Source organism: Sitophilus oryzae, unplaced genomic scaffold (assembly GCF_002938485.1).
Source record: "Sitophilus oryzae breed Bouriz unplaced genomic scaffold, Soryzae_2.0 scaffold_864_pilon_pilon, whole genome shotgun sequence".
NCBI lineage: Eukaryota > Metazoa > Arthropoda > Insecta > Coleoptera > Curculionidae > Sitophilus > Sitophilus oryzae.
In genome coordinates, this window is record NW_022147488.1 from 524,968 (window position 1) to 543,743 (window position 18,776).

The following is an 18,776-nucleotide window of genomic DNA, read 5'->3' on the forward strand; positions in this document are numbered from 1 at the left end:
TACACCAAATTCAAACCAAACCAAACCAAAACACAACTGTTAAAATTTTAAACAGATAACTGCAGTTAACAGATTTTAGGTTATTTCTAGGTTATTTCCCGAGTTATTATTTTAGATAGTTATTTTATTATTATATGAAGCCGCGGATTCAAATAAATTGCTAATTAGATGGATAGATAAGTGAGAGATTAGATATCTGATGAGGTTATTTTAATCTTATTCATGAAATAATATAAAATCAGGTATCCCTTTATGCTTATATCATAAAAATATGGTAAGTACCTGATAAAGTACCTATTTTTAGATATTTAAATTAACATTTTCCCATCTTAAAGAATGAATTTTCACCCCAGTTGCATTACTTCAGGAACTTTTGGCCATAATTTCTTACTCATAAGACAGATTTTTTTTATACAAACATTCTCCACTAATTTCAGCAGTTAGGGGATGAATTGCCAAGAATCAAGAATCGTTTCTTAATTCTGAATTACTACTTGAGGAACCATTTTTGAAAATATTTATCCAAACTTTTACCCCCATAGGTTAATTATTTAAACAAATTTTTCCCAAATCTTCCCTAATTTTATCTTCTGTGTTGAATCTCCCAAAATCACTTCTTAGTGCTCACTTATGTCAATTGAGGAAGCATTATGCCAAATTTTGTACTTCTAGGCCAAGCTGTTTATGCTGTGCATTGATACCTAAGTCAATCAGGATTGAGTTTGATATATAGATATTTATTTTATATATGTTTTTACAGTTTGCAGATCATGATCCCAAGGAAATATACAAATTACATTCCTACGTAAATGATACAGACGACTCTTCAACAAATTCAGATGAAAGTGATGCATTATTACAATTTAAACCTGCACTTTATACCTACGAAGAATTATCAGATGCTATTATTATTGAACCAGAGGGTTGTTATATATGCATAGCTAAGTTAGTATCGCCACACATTGCTACATCTCATTATAACTCAAAGAAGCATAAACGTAATATTGCGGCACACTGTGTTTTAAATAATCTAAAAAGTAAACAAGGTAGGTACACTATAATATGTCTAAATAAGTCAGTATTTTTATTATTACATTTTATGTAGATATAGAAGCGATAGTAAAGGAAAAAATAGAGAATTTGACACTACCAGATTACTGTTATATATGCAAAGCTAATTTAATGTTGCCAGACAATGCTACATCTCATTATAACTCGAAGAGGCATAAAAATAATATTACGGTGCACAGAGATGGGATTTTAAATAACCTAAAAAGTGAACAGCAAGGTATATATAAGGGCGCGTCTTCACCGGTTGCGCCGCGCAAAACATTTTTTTAAAGTTCACTGCATAGTCCTTTGCATTCAAAGTGGACACCCAGTAGCGCGCACAAACGCGCACCAAAACCGAGGTTCGTGCGCGTTTTAGAGCAGTCGGTTTGAATCGAAAAAAAACGGTGTCAGCGATGGCGATGAAATGAAGATCCCTGTCATTTTATATGAAAAATTATATGGGAAATGTCTTTTTTTCGACCATACGGTACAATAAACAAGAGATAAGATCCTTGGCGGTAGCATATCGGTTCGCCGTGCGCATGACGTCACCTTGGTAGTAATTATGGAGTCTAAACCACAAAATAGAAATTTCTATTTTGTGTCTAAACTTTGAGTCTAAAAGGAGGAGGCGAATCGAACGCAAAAATTTTGGGCCCAGATTTCATGATCTAAATGAAGTTCGAAAATCGCCGTTAGGGGCGCAAGTGATCAAAGAGATTGATACATATTTATATACAATACACAGCTTCTTATGGCAAGAATTACTATTTTGTTATAAATTATAGAGTTCAGTTAATATTTGGGCATATTTTTACCAGATTTAGCTTTTAGAAACGTGTTTTTTTCTAATTGAACAATGTGCGTGGCTAAAATTGTGAATACAAAACCTTAAATTTGAGTTTGAAAAGTAAGTTAGAAGTTAGGTTATATCAGATGCCGGTTTTAGATATTCTTTTCAAGTAGTTATTATAAAATTGTTTCATTATATGGTTCTTTTTAGTGCACACACGGCCGAAGAAAAATATAAGCTGCTAAAATAAATCTTCCGAGAACTGTTGTACAAAAAAGATAGAAGTTCCAGCAACAAATATCCCACCAGTTCAACCTTTGATTTGATGTGTAAACAGTAATTGTTTCCAGACTTGTTTCTTGATGACAAGAATTAAATAGTTTATGGTGTGTTTGTGTTAGTGATTTATTAATAGTTTTTCATAAAAACATTTAAAATTGATATGTTTACATGCAGTTCAGTGTGATTCCATTATAAAAACATTAAAAACTTTCGAAAACAAACTAGTAGTGGTTTCGGCGAATTGACAGAAACTGAATCACGAAAATTAAAAAGTATTTTATCAGGAATAACTTCAATGGAAAGTGAAGATGAACACTACTGTTGCACCAGCTGAAACCAGAGAATAGGTACATTAAGCTGAAATGTTTCCTGTGTCCAATAGTGTTTTTCTTTTAGATTTTCTGAATTTAAGTTTAATGTCATTAAGTTTTGCAAATTGTCACTGTTTTTAGTGAGACAATTAAATTCAAGATGTATTATATTCAATGTCATCTAATAATTGTAAAGGTAAATTTTCGTAAATAAAATATTAATGAATAAAAATGAACTCAATTTATTTCAAAAGAGTTAAGTTAAAATTAATCTGTGCACTGACAGTATATAATTTGAATGTTTTTCTTAACATCTATCCATATTTTTTTAATTAATTAGTTATACCACTTACATTAGGACCTTTGAAAAGGCTTGGGTTTCTTTCACCCCGTTCTTTATTTGCCTTTTTTTCACCGTAAGTTCCACCACTTGCAAGCACACCAATGGACTGACGCACAAAAACGAATCAAAGAAACGCGATATAGTATCGTCTTTGTCAATCACGCTAACATTTTAGAATAAGTAAGAGGAGCGCAGGCAGATGATTAGACCGGGCCTTTAAAAGCCTACGTCTGCGGTGAAAAATTACGTTTTTAATGTAAAAATGATAGCGCGCGTGTCGATTCTAACTTCATCAAGCGATGAATCACTCCCAAACATTCGTGGCGTTTAGTATATAATTTTTCAGTCCCTACCCCGCTAACGGGATAATTAAAAAAATATGTTTTTTATATTATGTACTTAAGTAATTTAAAAACCCTGCAAATTTTTTGCTTAAAAAATTATACAGGGTGTTTCAAAAAGCATGCGCCATCTCTCTGTAAAAACATGATTTATTTTTTATATCAACCGATCAACCGTCCGATTCTACCATCTTTCGTAGCAACAGGTTCTTTTTTATTTATTATAATTTTCTTCCAAGCTCTTCTAACAATTCGAATAAAATTTTGAGGGTAAAAGTTGCTATAAGTGCGACATATCTTAATGCTAAAAAAGTGTCGGCAAATTCAACAAGGACGATCATATGGGTTATCACTGCAATTGATTTTTTTCTCTTTTTAACAAAATTGTGGAGACGTTTAATGTCGACGAAAAATTGTCTCTTGCTATTTTGTCAGTTTCGGCCTTCTTGATGAGATAAGTACAATTTTATTAATTACAATTAATAAATTTAAAATAAAAATAAAACTAATATTTTTTTTAAGTATTTGTGTATATTAAAACTGATGTTTAGGGCTATTTACAGCTAATTCAAAAAAATATTGGTTTTTATTTAAGATAATTACAAAAGACCTATTTTTAAATGCGCGGCCGGTGTGGACAGAACAACAAGAGCGTACGGATAAAAGCGCGATATACAGTGGTGGCCAAAAGTATGAAAACTTTTTTAATTTGTCATTTATGCTGAGAAATTAAAATATGAAATAAAACGACTTATATAATCGTGACCTACAAATAATTTCCTACAAAACCTAATACATTTAAATAAAAAATTACAGCTATCAAAAAATATATAAAAAATTATGCATATTTTCTTGGTCAAAAGTATGGAAACTTAAGAAGAATGTTTATTAAAATTCAAGATAATATAAAAATTACTAATATTTAGTGGAATATCCCTTTGAATTAATTACTTCTCTACATCTTCGTGGCATAGAATCGATCAATCTCGTACAATCTTTACTGGAAATGGCCGCCCATTTAGTTTTTAGCACCCATAATTCATTTTTATTTGAAATAGAATGGCTTCGAATTTTGCTATCCAAATGGTCCCATAAATTTTCTATGGGGTTAAGATCCGGAGACTGTGAGGGCCAATCCATTAGTGGAACATTATGTTCATTTAACCAATTTTGAACAAACCGAGATTTGTGCTTGGGATCATTGTCTTGCTGGAACAACCATCTGAGTGGCATCAGCATGAGGCAGCATATTATTCTCCAATATGTCTTTGTACAAAAAACGGTCCATTATCCCATCAATTTTAACAAGAGGACCAACACCTGAGCAAGAAAAACACCCCCATACCATTATACTCCCACCCCCATGTTTTACTGTGGGCATCTGGTACTTATGGCTGTACCGTGTACCTTTTGGTCTTCGGACATAACGTCTCCCGTCACTACCAAACAGTTGAAACTTGCTTTCGTCGCTAAACAGTTCAGTATTCCATTTCTGATAAGACCAGGTGAGATGATCTTGACCAAATTTAAAGCGGGCCGTCCTATTTTTCTTTGATATTAGTGGTTTCTTCACCGCAACTCTTCCAAAAAGTCCCATGTCATCCAACCTTCTTCTCACCGTGTGTGCAGACACCGATATTCCTCTTTCACCCATTTCTCGAGAAATGTCTGTGGATGTTTTTCTTGGATCTCCCATTGATACTCTCTTCATTACTTTCATTGTCCTGTTGCACAACTTTCTTGGTCTTCCTGACTTAAAAGCTGTTGAAACGTTCCCTGTTTTATTAAATTTACGAATTATTTTCGTAACGGTGCCTTTTAAAATGTTTAAATTTTTACTTATTTGAATTTGTTTATAACCGCTCTTGTATAATTCAACTATTTTATTTTTTAAATCCGCAGAGAAATATTTAGACTTGGGCATGATGTTTATATTTCTCTGAAGCAAATCGTACCGTTTATCAGCTTAAACTAAATAATTTTAATGTATTTATTTATGGTTTCCATACTTTTGGCCACAAGAAATCTATTGTTCTCCTACAAAAACTGCTAAACAGATTTTTTTCGCTGTGTAATTTTTGGAATACTTTTATTTGCTGATAAGCTGTTCATTTATATTCCTGAGAGTTTAAGCATAGCAATATTTTCTGTGATATTTTAAAAAGTAAAAAGTTTCCATACTTTTGGCCACCACTGTATGTTGAAGCGGTTAAAGAAATGTTTTGCGCAGCGTGGCGAGTCGGCGCAGCCGGTGTGGATGCGCCTTATTATAATATGGCTAAATAACCTACTATTTTTGTTACTACATTTTATATTGATCTAGAATCGATAATAAGGGAAAAAATAGAGAATTTGACATTACCTGATTTTTGTCATATATGCAAAGCTAATTTAACGACATCAGAAAATGCTACATCTCATTATAACTCGAAGAAGCATAAAAGTAATATTGCGGTGCGCAGAGATGAGATTTTAAATAACCTAAAAATTGAACAGCAAGGTATGTATAATATAATATGTCTAAATAACGTACTATTTTTGTTATTACATTTTATGTTGATCTAGAAGCGATAGTAAAGGAAAAAATAGAGAATTTGATATTACCTGATTTTTGTCATATATGCAAAGCTAATTTAATGACATCAGACAATGCTACATCTCATTATAACTCGAACAGGCATAAAAGTAATATTGTGGCACACAGAGATAAAATTTTAAATAACCTAAAAGTTGAACAGCAAGGTATGTATAATATAATATATCTAAATGACGTACTATTTTTGTTCTTACATTTTATGTTGATATAGAAGCGATAGTAAAGGAAAAAATAGAGAATTTGACACTACCAGATTATTGTTATATATGCAAAGCTAATTTAATGGCGCCAGGCAATGCTACATCTCATTATAATTCAACGAAGCATAAAAGTAAAATTCAGGCGCACAGAGATGAGATTTTAAATAACCTAAAAAGTGAACAACAAGGTAGGTACACTATAATATCTCCGTACTTGGGCGCCGATTTCATGGGTCTTTGAAGCGTCGTAACGCGACTCCTATGTGAACTAGGACGTTGAGACTCGGAAGGTATCTTTTGTAACTTGAGTGAGTTAATCACACTGTGAGTTAATTTTGACATAAGAAACGTCAAAAGTTGATGTCGTCCGATCGCGACCAAATTTGGTGGGTAGATTTTGATGTGAATAACGGTGCTCACGGTCCCACCCTGCAAAGTTGGATACGACATTTCGTTTATATCTTCATCAGGGTGGGACTAACGATTTGATATTGACGAAAAATGTGGGTCGATTTCGGCATAATTGGGGACGGGCTACAGGATGACGCCCTCGACGTTTCGAACGGATGCCTCTAAATGGACTAAATCATCAGGATTTTTTATAATTATGGGTCCATTGGAACCGAACTCGGCACGTGGATAGAGGTACCCGAAGATTTTTTTTTTGTGGGGAAAATCTGCAAACCAGAGACCGTATGTGGTACTGTCGGGGTGATCGGGGTACCTTACCGACTAAAAAACCTCCACAAGCCGCTTTGAATATCTTCCCGATGAATTACCTTTCGGCATTACTTCTCGAGGAGGCGGTTTTACTGCGATGTTTTAGTTACATCGTCTAGCTTCTTTCTCTTTTGCATCTATTAGTGTCTCCATAAAAGTGTGGACACTATTCCAATTTTCTGGGGATCGAATCATCTCTGGAACTAGATTGGTAATCTTAATTTTTAGGGCTTTTAGTTTTTCGTATAGAACTCTTCGTTCAGCTGTCCATCGGTTACATTCCAAAAGGGTATGCTCCACAGTTTCAGCATCGCCATAGAGACATCTCGGGCTTTACTTTAACTTTATTTTATGTAGGTAATACCTGAAACAACCATGGCCAGAAAGGAATTGACTCATGGCATAGTTCATTTCTCCATATTCTCTATTTATTCAACACTCTAGGTTCTTTATAAGTGTTCTAGTCCATTTACTTTTCCCATATCTGTTTTCACTCCATCTTTTACACCATATTTCCAGAACTCTATTTCTACTTTCTTCCGCTGTTCTTCCTGAATGTTCTTGCCTTTCCATTCTTTCTTCAAATTACTATGTCTATCGGGGCCATTGAGCTCAGAACTTGTGCAGCCTCCGCAGATATTGTCCTGTATCCACGACATACTCTTAAGGCCAATCTTCGTTGCGCTGCAAGAAGTTTCTCTCTATGACTCCGAACTTTGCAGGTTTCTCCCCAAATTTCGGATCCATACAGAATTGTAGATGCTTGTACAGCAGCTAGCACTCGGCGTTTCGTTTGACCCAAGGTAGACCAGTTTGGCATAATTTTAGGCAACCAATATTACACCAGTTGCGATTTGCAATCGCAGTGGGCACGCGAACGAAGAACTGCGAACGAAAATCACAGCATTGCGATTTTCGTTTGCACCGGCGGTGCATCGACACGGCACTGAGAAGCCGAACGATGAGCTGGGAACGAAAATCGCAATATTGCGATTCTCGTACGCACCGGCTGGCGGCGGCGCGTCATCAACACGGCAGTGGGCAGGCGAACGAGGAGCTGAACGAAAATCGCAGCTCATCCCAACATTGCGATTGCGATTTTCGTTGGCACCGGCGGCGCGGCATCGGGAGTGGGCACGCCAACGAAGAGCAGCGATTGTGATTTTCGTTCGCAGCTCTCAACACATCGGCCTAGACTAGATCGCAAAATCACATTCGCAATCATGGCCCCGTAATTTTTATGAAGCGTTGGAAAATAGGCTTATACATATATGTTTATATACCGCATAATATATATGTATAATTTTTTAGTTTTAAATTTTGATAATAGTTTTAGATTTATAATATAATTATGGATTTAGAAGGTTAAAAAATTCTTGTTTTCGGTTATGACTAATTATAGTTACAGTTGCTCCCAGGTAATGATTCAGGTAAAATAATTCATTCAAGGACAGTTTTGGAATCAAATTATAAAAAATTATCTATTTTTATCCTTTATTTACTAGAAGATATAGAGCACGAAAAAGAAACAGCCCTTTCTCTTTATTATATTTTGTTATATGTATATTATATTATTATAAACATTTTTATAACAATCCATAATATAATATAATTTTCTGAACAATTGTGGATCGGCTGCTATGTTAATTTAAATACATCCTTTACAATCAGTTTTTTCATTTTAGAGAAATTTCAAATATAATAAAATGTGATATTGTCCTTTTATTTATCTAAAAGTTCGAAAGTTTGCACTTGCACTGGACGGGCCGTATCAAAGCCGTCGGCGTCGGCTTCTTTTGAGTTACATATAAAGAAAATGTTTTTAAAAGAAAAAAAGATAAAATAAACAGTTTTTTTCTCGTTATCTGAATTAAGGTTGGCGGCAACCTTTTTTATAATAAATTTTTCGTTAGTATACCTACAGACTGTCTAAAAGCACATTCGAATATTTTGAACATTTTATGTATTTTTTTCCCTGTTAAATTTATTCGGTCTATTCTTATCAAAAATGTTTAAAAAAGGAAACTAAGTTATTTGTGGTTTGGTTTGGTTTGGTTTTTTTTGTAATTGATGAAAATTTTAAGTGCAATATGTGTGCAGAGCAAAAATATAATAAAAAACACTTTAAAAGGCATATGGCATCGAAACACCCAACAGTTTCTTTGTAAGATTTTATTAAAAAAAAGTATTCCCCTATTTATTCCGTTTTTTCTTGAGCTTCCCAGTTTACAGCGTATCAATTTAAAAATATCAAAATCGCAATCGCAGGTTACAGTCGCAGCGATTTACAAATCACAATCGCAGTTTCAACTGCGATTGGAAAATCGCAGTTTTGCTCATCTCTACCTGTATCCACGACATACTCTTAAGGCCAATCTTCGTTGCGCTGCAAGAAGTTTCTCTCTATGACTCCGAACTTTGCAGGTTTCTCCCCAAATTTCGGATCCATACAGAATTGTAGATGCTTGTACAGCAGCTAGCACTCGGCGTTTCGTTTGACCCAAGGTAGACCAGTTTGGCATAATTCTGGATAACATGGCCCCCTGTTTTTCTACTTTCAAAACTGTATGGCGGATATGCTCAGAAAAGCCTCCTCCCGCTTGGAAAACAATCCCCAAATATTTTATTATTTTCTTTGGTACAATTATATTTTCTTTCACATGAAAACGTACACTGCGTGATTCTTACTTCGGTTACCAACCAGAATAACTGCCTCCGTTTTGTGCGGCGCTATTTCTAGTCCCACCTCACTCTGAGCACACCTGCTCCGATGCTCTTTCCGCAGTTCTAACGAGGTCTTCGGTACATTTAGCCTTTACCATCAGCGCAACATCATCTGCATATGCTACGACTTCTACTTCTGCTGGGTATTCCATACGAAGGAGTCCATCATACAGTAAGTTCCATAGTAAAGGACCTAGTATATATCCCTGAGGTACACCTTTAGATAATTTAACTTCTGCATCCTCTGCAATAACGCATCTTTCGCCTAGATAAGCTTTTATATTTTCCACTAAATATAAACTTATTTTCCAATGATATGTAAGCTCATTGATTATATTTTCCCAGTTAGCCATGTTGAAGGCATTTTTTACATCCAAGGTAATCAACATAAGGATATCTCTGTTTGACGAGCTAATATTTTTTAGTACTCTAATTACCTGAGACACATTTTTAAGAGGATCAATTGTACTGAATTTTTTTAGGAACCCGTACTGCCTCTCATTTAAACCACCCTTTAGCTGTATTTCAGTTTCCAATCGATCTTTTAAGACCATTTCTATTAATTTGACCATCGAGTCCAGCAGGCATATAGGTCGATAGCTACGTTTTTCATAGTGCACACACACAATTTTTTTTATATTACTTTATTTTTATCGTTTTCATTTATACCGTTTGTATTATTAAATATTACATATATATTATATAACACTTTATATAAACAAATCGGTAATCGCTAATCACAAATCGCTCTTTGGAAACGATTGCCGATAACCAATCGGTGATAGCCATCGGAAATTTTCAGGTGCGTTCAGCACATGTACAGTAATCGATGATGTCTGCTGAATGCAGCCAAATATGTCTAAATAGCCTACTAATTTTTATTATTACATTTTATGTAATAATATTATTATTACATTTTATGTAATAATATTATTATTACATAAATAATTATTAATTTAAAAGCGACAAAAAAGGAAAAAAGAGAGGATTTGACACCACCGGATTATTGTGATATATGCAAAGTTAAGTTCATATCGCCACAACATACTAGAACTCATTATAACTCCAAGAGGCATAAACATAATATTGAGCTTGAAAATAACCTAAATAGTTTACAAAAGGAAGCAGTCGAAGATAAAAGGTCAGTACCTAGTTTACTGTATTATCTAATTTATATCACAAAACATCCCCCTTTAGATTTTTGAATTATATGTCATAAAATGAAAATAAAAGAACCGCCCCCTTGAGTTTGATAGCGCACTAAATTCATGCAATATCGATCCCTATATTTTTTTTTGAATATTAGATATTACAGAAACATTTTTTTAATTGTACCGAAATAGGTAGAATATTAGAATTACATTATATATTAAAAATTACAATAAAAATTGTAATTTATATATAACATATAATTTAATTTTAATATACCTATTTTGTTACAATAAAAAAGGTTTATATCAATACTCGATCGAACGTTTATAAAAATAAAACAATTATTGTTGTTATTTTAAATTATGTATTTTACATACCTATAAACTGAAAAAAAAACGTACAAAACAATTGGAATCTTTCCGGGCATTTGGAAAAAAACTGCCATTTTTGTTTCGCAATTAGGAACGCTACACTTCTTCATCGCAGGTTTGCGTTCTCGGTCGGAAAAAGCCATTGTAATTAAATATGAATAATAATAAAAATAAAAAGTACTTGGTAAAATAAATATAAATACACCAGTAATTAATGAGAAAATTGCCAAAATCACACACCGAATGTTCACAAAATACAACGAAATAAAAATATTGACATGCTTAAAAAAGAAATGAATATTTGTCAACTTTTTAATGACTAACAGCGCCTCTAGTGTTTGTTCGCACAATATAGCTTTTACTTTCAGTCATTTCCAGAAATTACAGAAAATGTTCTAAAGGGGGATGTTTTGTGATTTATATCAAAGTTTTAATTAGTAATTTTGTATAGAGGAAAATATCATTTATTAATAATAAAACTAAATTAATATTAAATTTTTAGTTATTGTTGCTTTGTATGCGGAATTGAATTGAATTCCAAAGAGTTATATGATAATCACGTTCAAAACAGTGGCCACAAATCATATTCTTCTGTATTACAAAATAAAAATAGTCATGAAACTATAGTTAATGTCAATAGCAATGATTGTAATATAAGTACCAATAAAGCATCATCAGATTCAATTGCTATTGGACCTGTAGGTAATGTAGAAGTCAACGGAGCAGAATCAGCATTAAAACATGGTATAAATTCATCGAAAAACATAGATAAATCTAAATATATTCAAGATAAACAAGAAAAAGTCATGTCAAAATCTGAGCAAAGTACAGTATAATATAACTAAATAGCTTACTAATTTTTATTGCTATTTTTTATGTAGATCTAGAAGCAACAGTAAAGGAAAAAATAGAGGATTTGACACCACCGGATTATTGTTATATATGCAAAGTTAATTTAATGTCGCCATTCGATGCTACATCTCATTATAACTCGAAAAGGCATAAACGTAAAATTGTGGTACACAGAGATGAGATTATAAATAACTTAAAAAGTGAAAAACAGAAAGCAGTGGACGTTAAAAGGTCAGTACATAATAATATGTCACAGTAATATCTAATTTATATCAGATTTTTAATTAGTATTTAAGTATAGGCTTGGTGCATTCTCCGCCGGTGCTGCCACCATCGGAGAATATCGTAAACAACTAGTACTTACAAATACAGCGTTTAAATAGCGAGAATACGAAAAAAGTATTATTTAATTATTCTAATAGCGTTAGGAAGTGTAATTTGTCAAAATTCTATAAATAAAAATAAAAAAGTAAATATTTTGATATCTTCAGAAGACATAGATAATAATTGATATAGAATAATTGATTATTTCAGTTAAAAAAACTTTTTAGATGAGTTCAACTACGGTAGCATAGTTTTAATCACCGGTTTTGCTAGTGGGGCATAATTGGGGCTATTTCGGCTAAAACGAAATTTTTTAAAGGTACATAGTTATAATTTTAGAAGATGTTCAACTAAAATGCTTAGTTGACCTGTTGATTAAAAAAAGTATACCATTAATATTGCAAATTATATTTTATCCTCTCATAGTATATCTCTATTTAATTTTTTGCTTATGTAACGAGCACTTTGCTTACTCACTTGTTTCGTCGAACTGCTTGAATTCATTTTTGCTTTTGATCAAATTGGTGTAAGAAACTGTGAAGCTATAAAATGTTGTTTCGGGAGAGTTGATTATCCGGGAAAGTTGAGTTATTGAATGCTATTAACAAGTACTTGTAATGAAATTGCGTAAAGGTAAAAAAGGATTTAAAAGTTATTCAAAAAAAATTAAGTTAATTTAGAGTAAATGGTATTTTATATGGAGAGGAATCTTTTACCAATCCCTGTACATTTAGGTAATGAGATAAAATTTGGTAACGTGGTGTAGTATTTCAATGCCTAGAACTTTTATTAATAATTTTTCATCGTATTTTTACATATACAAGTACTTTGTTCTTAGCGTTTTACATATTTTTTAAACTTTATAACACTCGGTATATACATTTGTAAAAATAATATGCCTGTTGGTCGTTTAAGCTCAAGCAGGAGTTTTTATGAAGAATAACTTTTTTTCATAAACACACGAATAAAAAAAATTTCCCTCTTTGGGAGTCAATCCGTGGACACACTGTATATTGATAATTCCAGATTGTTTCCGCTGAAGCGCTGCAGTCGGAATTTGTTGAAATCAACTGAAATGCACCAAGCCTATAGAGAACAATATCGTTCATTAATAAGAAGACTAAAATAATTCTAAATTTGCAGTTATTGTTGCCTTATATGCGATATCCGATTAAATTCCAAAAAATTATATAATTCTCATCTTCAAAGCAATGTTCACCAATTATATGCTTCTATAGAAAAAACTAATTTTGGTCATAAACCTATTATTAATATGAATAGCAATGATTGTAATATAACTGAAGGTAATAACTTCATGTTATTTTTATAAACACAAATAATATAATAATTTCAATGTCTAGGTGAAAATGAAACTGCTGCTTGTTATAACGCCAATGAAAAAGAGCCTGTTATAGATGATTTAGAGTGAGTGAAAAATAAATAAATAAGTAATTCAGTAATTAAACAATATATTTACAGGGCACAGGAGATTAAACCTGTTATAAACAACGAAGAAATGTTAAAAATAAATGATACCAATCAAAAAGAGCCTGTTATAGATATTTTAGAGTTAAATAACCTAAAAAGTGAACAACAAGGTAGGGAGACTACAGGGTCGCTGATATAATCTCATTTTATACATCTATAAATGCTAATTTGAAAACTAATGTCAAATATTATTAGGTATCACAGTTTCCGCAGAATGGCATCATTAAATGAAACCGAACACATCGAAATTAATTATATCAAATTGTTTAAGTGATATATTTAAAAGTAAATAACTCGGAAACGGTTGGTTTGAGGTATTACGAATTTTCCTTAGAATTGAAGGAAGAATTGAAATATTCAATAATATACAGGGGGTTCCATTTAAAAAAAATAAAATTTTGATGTGCTACGACTTTATGACCGACCCTGTATACGTAAATTTATTACTCGCCAACGGATATTTAAAAACCGTATAACTTTTGTATTTAACTTTTTACTATACCTCGTATATTTTACCTAATAATCAACCTTTCCCATACATTTCAGCGACCCTGTATAAAGGTGCGTCCATACCGGCCGCGCCGCTCCGCGCGAAGTAACACTGCATTTGTCAGTGCGCTGTTGGTCATTGCGCGAGATACTTCCAAATACAAAAATACACTCTTTTCTTGAACAACCTCGTTCTTCAAGAAACATCTGCTCGTCACTGTCCCGTTCAGTTTCATTGTTAAACACCGTCCAAAGCGACTGCGCTAAAACGCGCACGAACCTCGGTTTTCCTTTGATCTACCGAACATCGATGGAACAAGAACGAACGCGCAATGGGTATATCGTTGGCGCGCGTTTCCACTAGTGATGGGTTGCTATTTAACTATCTGTTATTTTATAACAATTATTTAGAAATAACATAACGCAACCGTTACTACTTCTAAAAAATAACAGATATAAAATAACGACACGTAGAGATCGACCATTCAAGAAACGAAGTCGGCGCCGCCACGAAAGTCGATGCTGCTCGAAGCAATTCCAAAAAACAACTAGTATGGATGGAAAAGATGTTATTTCGACAACCATCGATACAGGCGGCGATATACAACGGACAACGGAGTGGGGAATACGCTACGGCGCGGCGAACGTAGCTGCATCGGTCGATGGTCGTGTTGGGCTTGCAACAGCTTAAAAATAATAGGATATAAAAGAAGCAGCTTTTTTGAAACAGTTGCGGGCATAACGCCTGGCGGTCGAGATATAACAGGAGTGGGAAAGGAACGCTGCTGCATCGGTTGATTGTCGATGGAGGCTCGGAACGGGTTGGAGAATAAAGTATAGAAAATAAGCAGTCATTTTAGATACGTTGTTTTTTAACCTGTTACGAGCATAACAGGCGGCGGTCGAGATAATCGGAGTGGGAAAGGAACGCTGCTGCATCGGTCGATTGTCGATGGAGGTTCGAAACAGGTTGGGGAATAACGCATCAGTTGTTTTAGATACATTCTGTTTCAACCTGTTACGAGCATAACGGGCGGAGGTCGAGATATTATGGCGCTGTATGTTTCAGTTAAATTAAGTTTCAATATTTAGGTATATATTTATTCTGAAAAATCTTCAGAATAAATACCTAAGTAGAAATTCTCCTTTGCAAATTTTAGTGTAAAATTAATTCAAATTCTAGTGTGTAGTTGGTTTACTTATAAAGAATATACTACACATATTCTTATATTGCTATTTTTTGACCGCAAATGGTAAAATCATAACTAAGAGCTTCTCGCCCGTCCAGTGATATGCACCCTGTACACTGCTACGCAATTCAGGCGGATCAAGGCGCAGGGCGTAGGTAGATCGGAATATATAGGTATAGACGAGTGGCGGCATTTTGGCTTTTTTTTATCGCAATTTGTAAACAGCGCTTATTTGTAAACAACCACCGTTTTTAGAGAGGTATTTTAGATAACAATCGATATTTAGAAATGTTTTGACACCCTGGAAATACTACCACCGAGCACAGCATTGTTGCAACTTGCAACTGCGTTAATACGCCTGGCGGTGACCGCCTCATACACTTTCAGATGTTTAGCAATAAAATAAAGAAACCTGTTATTTTTAAGCTGCTATTTTAAGCTATTTTTTATAAATAACTATAACAGTTTCAATTGTCATCTAAAAAATGACATTTTTGCCCATCACTAGTTTCCACGTCCACACTGAGTGCAACTGCAACGTTGCAAAATGTTTTGCGCGGCCGGTCTGGACGCACGTTAATATGTCTAATAAATAATCTACTAATTTTTATTATTACATTTTATGTAGATCTAGAAGCGATAGTAAAGGAAAAAATAGAGGATTTGACACTACCCGATTATTGTTATATATGCAAAAATAATTTAACATCGCCAATTCATTATAACTCGAAGAGGCATAAACGTAATATTGCAGTGTACAGAGATGAGCTTTTAAATAACCTAGAAAGTGAACAAGGTAGGTACACTATAATATATCTAAATAGCCTACTAATTTTTAGTATTCCAGTTTATGTAGATCTAAAAACGATAGTAAATGAAAAAATAGAGAATTTGACACTACCGGATTGCTGTTATATATGCAAAGCTAATTTAATGTCGCCAGGCAATGCTACATCTCATTATAATTCAAAGAAGCATAAAAGTAAAATAGCGCTGTACAGAGATAAGATTGTAAATGACCTAAAAAGTCAACAACGGGAAGCAGTCGAAGTTAAAAGGTCAGTACCTAAGTTTTAATTAGAATTTTTGGATGCTTGTCAGATATAACTCCCTCCGAATTTTGTACTTTTTTTATATCACTCGAAAGCATACATCGAAACAAGTATTTGAAGCCAAATGTGGATGATTCACAATTTAATGAAAAAATAACAACTAATCATTGCTACAACAGGTTACTTTCTATGCGAAAACTCCTCCAAATTTTGTCGGCGTTGCCAGATTCATTCATTTTTTCTTGGGAGATACATTAAAAAAATTCGTGCTGCTCGTCGAAGGAAGAAATCGCGTTAAGAATAAATTATAAATTATTGTAAAATCAAGAAAAGGCGGTCGTCGGAGGAACGGATACCTATAGCTAATATTTTGCCTACCAGATCTGACTATAACTACAAAGTTGCACGGAAGAGTTTTGATTGCGTTGGATTCAACTTCTTTGGGAGGTTAATCCTATTATGTATCATACAAACGAGAAATAATTTTGGCAAATAATTTATAATTAATTAAACAATAAATTTACAGCGAAACGGGGATTCAACCTGGTATAGACGATGGAGAAAAGCTGGAAGAAAATAATACCAATCAAAAAGAGCCTGGTATAGATATTTTAGAGTTAAATAACCTAAAAAGTGAACAACAAGGTAGGTACGCTATAACATGTCTAAATTACCTCCAATTTTTGTTATTACATTTTATGTAGATCTAGAAGCGATACTAAAAGAAAAATTAGAGGATTTGACACTACCCAATTATTGTTATATATGCAAAGCTAATTTAATGACACCAGGCAGTGCTACATCGCATTATAACTCGAAGAGGCATAAACGTAATATTGTGGTGTGCAGAGATGAGATTGTAAAAAACCTAAAAAGTGAACAACAGGAAGCAGTCGAAGTTAAAAGGTCAGTACCTAGATTAGATTAGATTCTTAGAGGTGGCTTTCGGCCCGATCCACTGCGACCTTCTCAGATATATTGTGGTCCTCTTCTGATCCTTAGATTACATTCTCCAGTCCTATCCTTTTCACAAAGTTCAGCAACTTGGAGACTGAACCCTCCATGTAGCTCCCTGGCAATGGCCTATCATTGCCTATTACCGGGAACCGCACATTTGCCAGGCTGTCACACCGACATAAAATGTGTTCTGACGTTTCTTCTTCAGATTGGCAGAACCTACACATAGCTTCGTCTGTCAGTCCTATCAGCTTTAGATGCCTATTTAGCTTACAATGCCCTGTTAGTAGACCTACTACAGCTTGACTGTCTTTCTGTCCTTGCTTATCAAGTCTACCGTGAATTTTGGCGTATGTTCTACAATGAACCTTTTCCCCTGGTGAGTTTCTCCACCGTTCTAGAGATTTGTTGGCCACCCATCGTTCCGTAGCCATTCTCGTGACCGCCTTTGCAACGCCGCAGAAGGGTTCTGGGCCTATGAATGGCATTGATGAGCCTTGCTTGGCCCTTTGATCGGCCTTTTCGTTACCCTCATGCCCTGGCACCCAGGTCAACGTAACAGTGCTACGTTCGCCCAAAGTATTCAGGGCACGCACACAGTCCCACACTAGTCTACAATTGACCTCCGCGGAGCCGAGTGCCTTTAGCGCCGCTTGGCTGCCTGTGAAGATGGCCACAGAACGATTTGTTCTTTGTTGCCTTATTATTTCTTCTACACAATAGTGGATTGCCATTATTTCTGCCTGGATAATTGTGACATCCTTAGATAGACTTACGTGGAAGGATCTCCCTTGTTTCGGCCCTACTATCCCAGCTACTACGCCTTCTGACGTTTTTGAGCCGCTTGTATACCAGGTTGCCTCAGCTTGAAGGTCATTACCTAAGTCACTGTATTATCTAATATATATCAAAATTTTAATTAGAGTTTTTGTATACCTGCAGTGAGCAAGAAATAAATAAATAAGTAATTCTTAATTAATCATTAAACAATATATTTACAGGAAAGAAGAGTTGAATCCTGATATAAACAATGGAGAAATGTTGGAAAAAAATAATATCAATCAAAAAGAGCCTGTTATAGAGATTTTAGAGTAATTGAAAAACATATACCTAGTTAAGTAATTTATAATTAATTAAACAATAAATTTACAGCGAAACGGGGATTCAACCTGGTATAGACAATGGAGAAAAGCTGAAAAAAAATAATACCAATCAAAAAGAGCCTGGTATAGATATTTTAGAGTTAAATAACCTAAAAAGTGAACAACAAGGTAGGTACGCTATAATATGTCTAAATTACCTCCAATTTTTGTTATTACATTTTATGTAGATCTAGAAGCGATACTAAAGGAAAAATTAGAGGATTTGACACTACCCAATTATTGTTATATATGCAAAGCTAATTTAATGACACCAGGCAGTGCTACATCGCATTATAACTCGAAGAGGCATAAACGTAATATTGTGGTGTGCAGAGATGAGATTGTAAAAAACCTAAAAAGTGAACAACAGGAAGCAGTCGAAGTTAAAAGGTCAGT

At 34.0% G+C, this 18,776-nt stretch overlaps 1 protein-coding gene across 6 annotated transcripts in view; it reads left to right on the top strand.

Moving 5' to 3' along the window:
• The first annotated feature begins 41 nt into the window (after positions 1 to 41).
• LOC115890389 (zinc finger homeobox protein 4-like) overlaps positions 42 to 18,776 on the top strand; it is a 40,460-nt gene continuing 21,725 nt past the window's right edge. Inside the window, exons 1-18 of one of the 6 annotated variants that reach the window (XM_030910609.1) lie at positions 44 to 274; positions 761 to 1,046; positions 1,106 to 1,288; positions 5,447 to 5,623; positions 5,689 to 5,865; positions 5,931 to 6,107; positions 10,318 to 10,504; positions 11,389 to 11,711; positions 11,768 to 11,969; positions 13,206 to 13,366; positions 13,424 to 13,487; positions 13,542 to 13,660; positions 15,858 to 16,025; positions 16,077 to 16,287; positions 16,808 to 16,926; positions 16,986 to 17,187; positions 18,240 to 18,329; positions 18,391 to 18,509. In XM_030910609.1, the coding sequence (XP_030766469.1) occupies positions 272 to 274; positions 761 to 1,046; positions 1,106 to 1,288; positions 5,447 to 5,623; positions 5,689 to 5,865; positions 5,931 to 6,107; positions 10,318 to 10,504; positions 11,389 to 11,711; positions 11,768 to 11,969; positions 13,206 to 13,366; positions 13,424 to 13,487; positions 13,542 to 13,660; positions 15,858 to 16,025; positions 16,077 to 16,287; positions 16,808 to 16,926; positions 16,986 to 17,187; positions 18,240 to 18,329; positions 18,391 to 18,509 (2,968 nt within the window). In that variant the 5' untranslated portion in view covers positions 44 to 271. Of the gene's footprint in view, positions 275 to 760; positions 1,047 to 1,105; positions 1,289 to 5,446; positions 5,624 to 5,688; positions 5,866 to 5,930; positions 6,108 to 10,317; positions 10,505 to 11,388; positions 11,712 to 11,767; positions 11,970 to 13,205; positions 13,367 to 13,423; positions 13,488 to 13,541; positions 13,661 to 15,857; positions 16,026 to 16,076; positions 16,288 to 16,807; positions 16,927 to 16,985; positions 17,188 to 18,239; positions 18,330 to 18,390; positions 18,510 to 18,776 lie in introns of all 6 variants that reach the window. The other 5 variants (XM_030910610.1, XM_030910611.1, XM_030910612.1 and 2 more) reach the window with 5 other exon arrangements.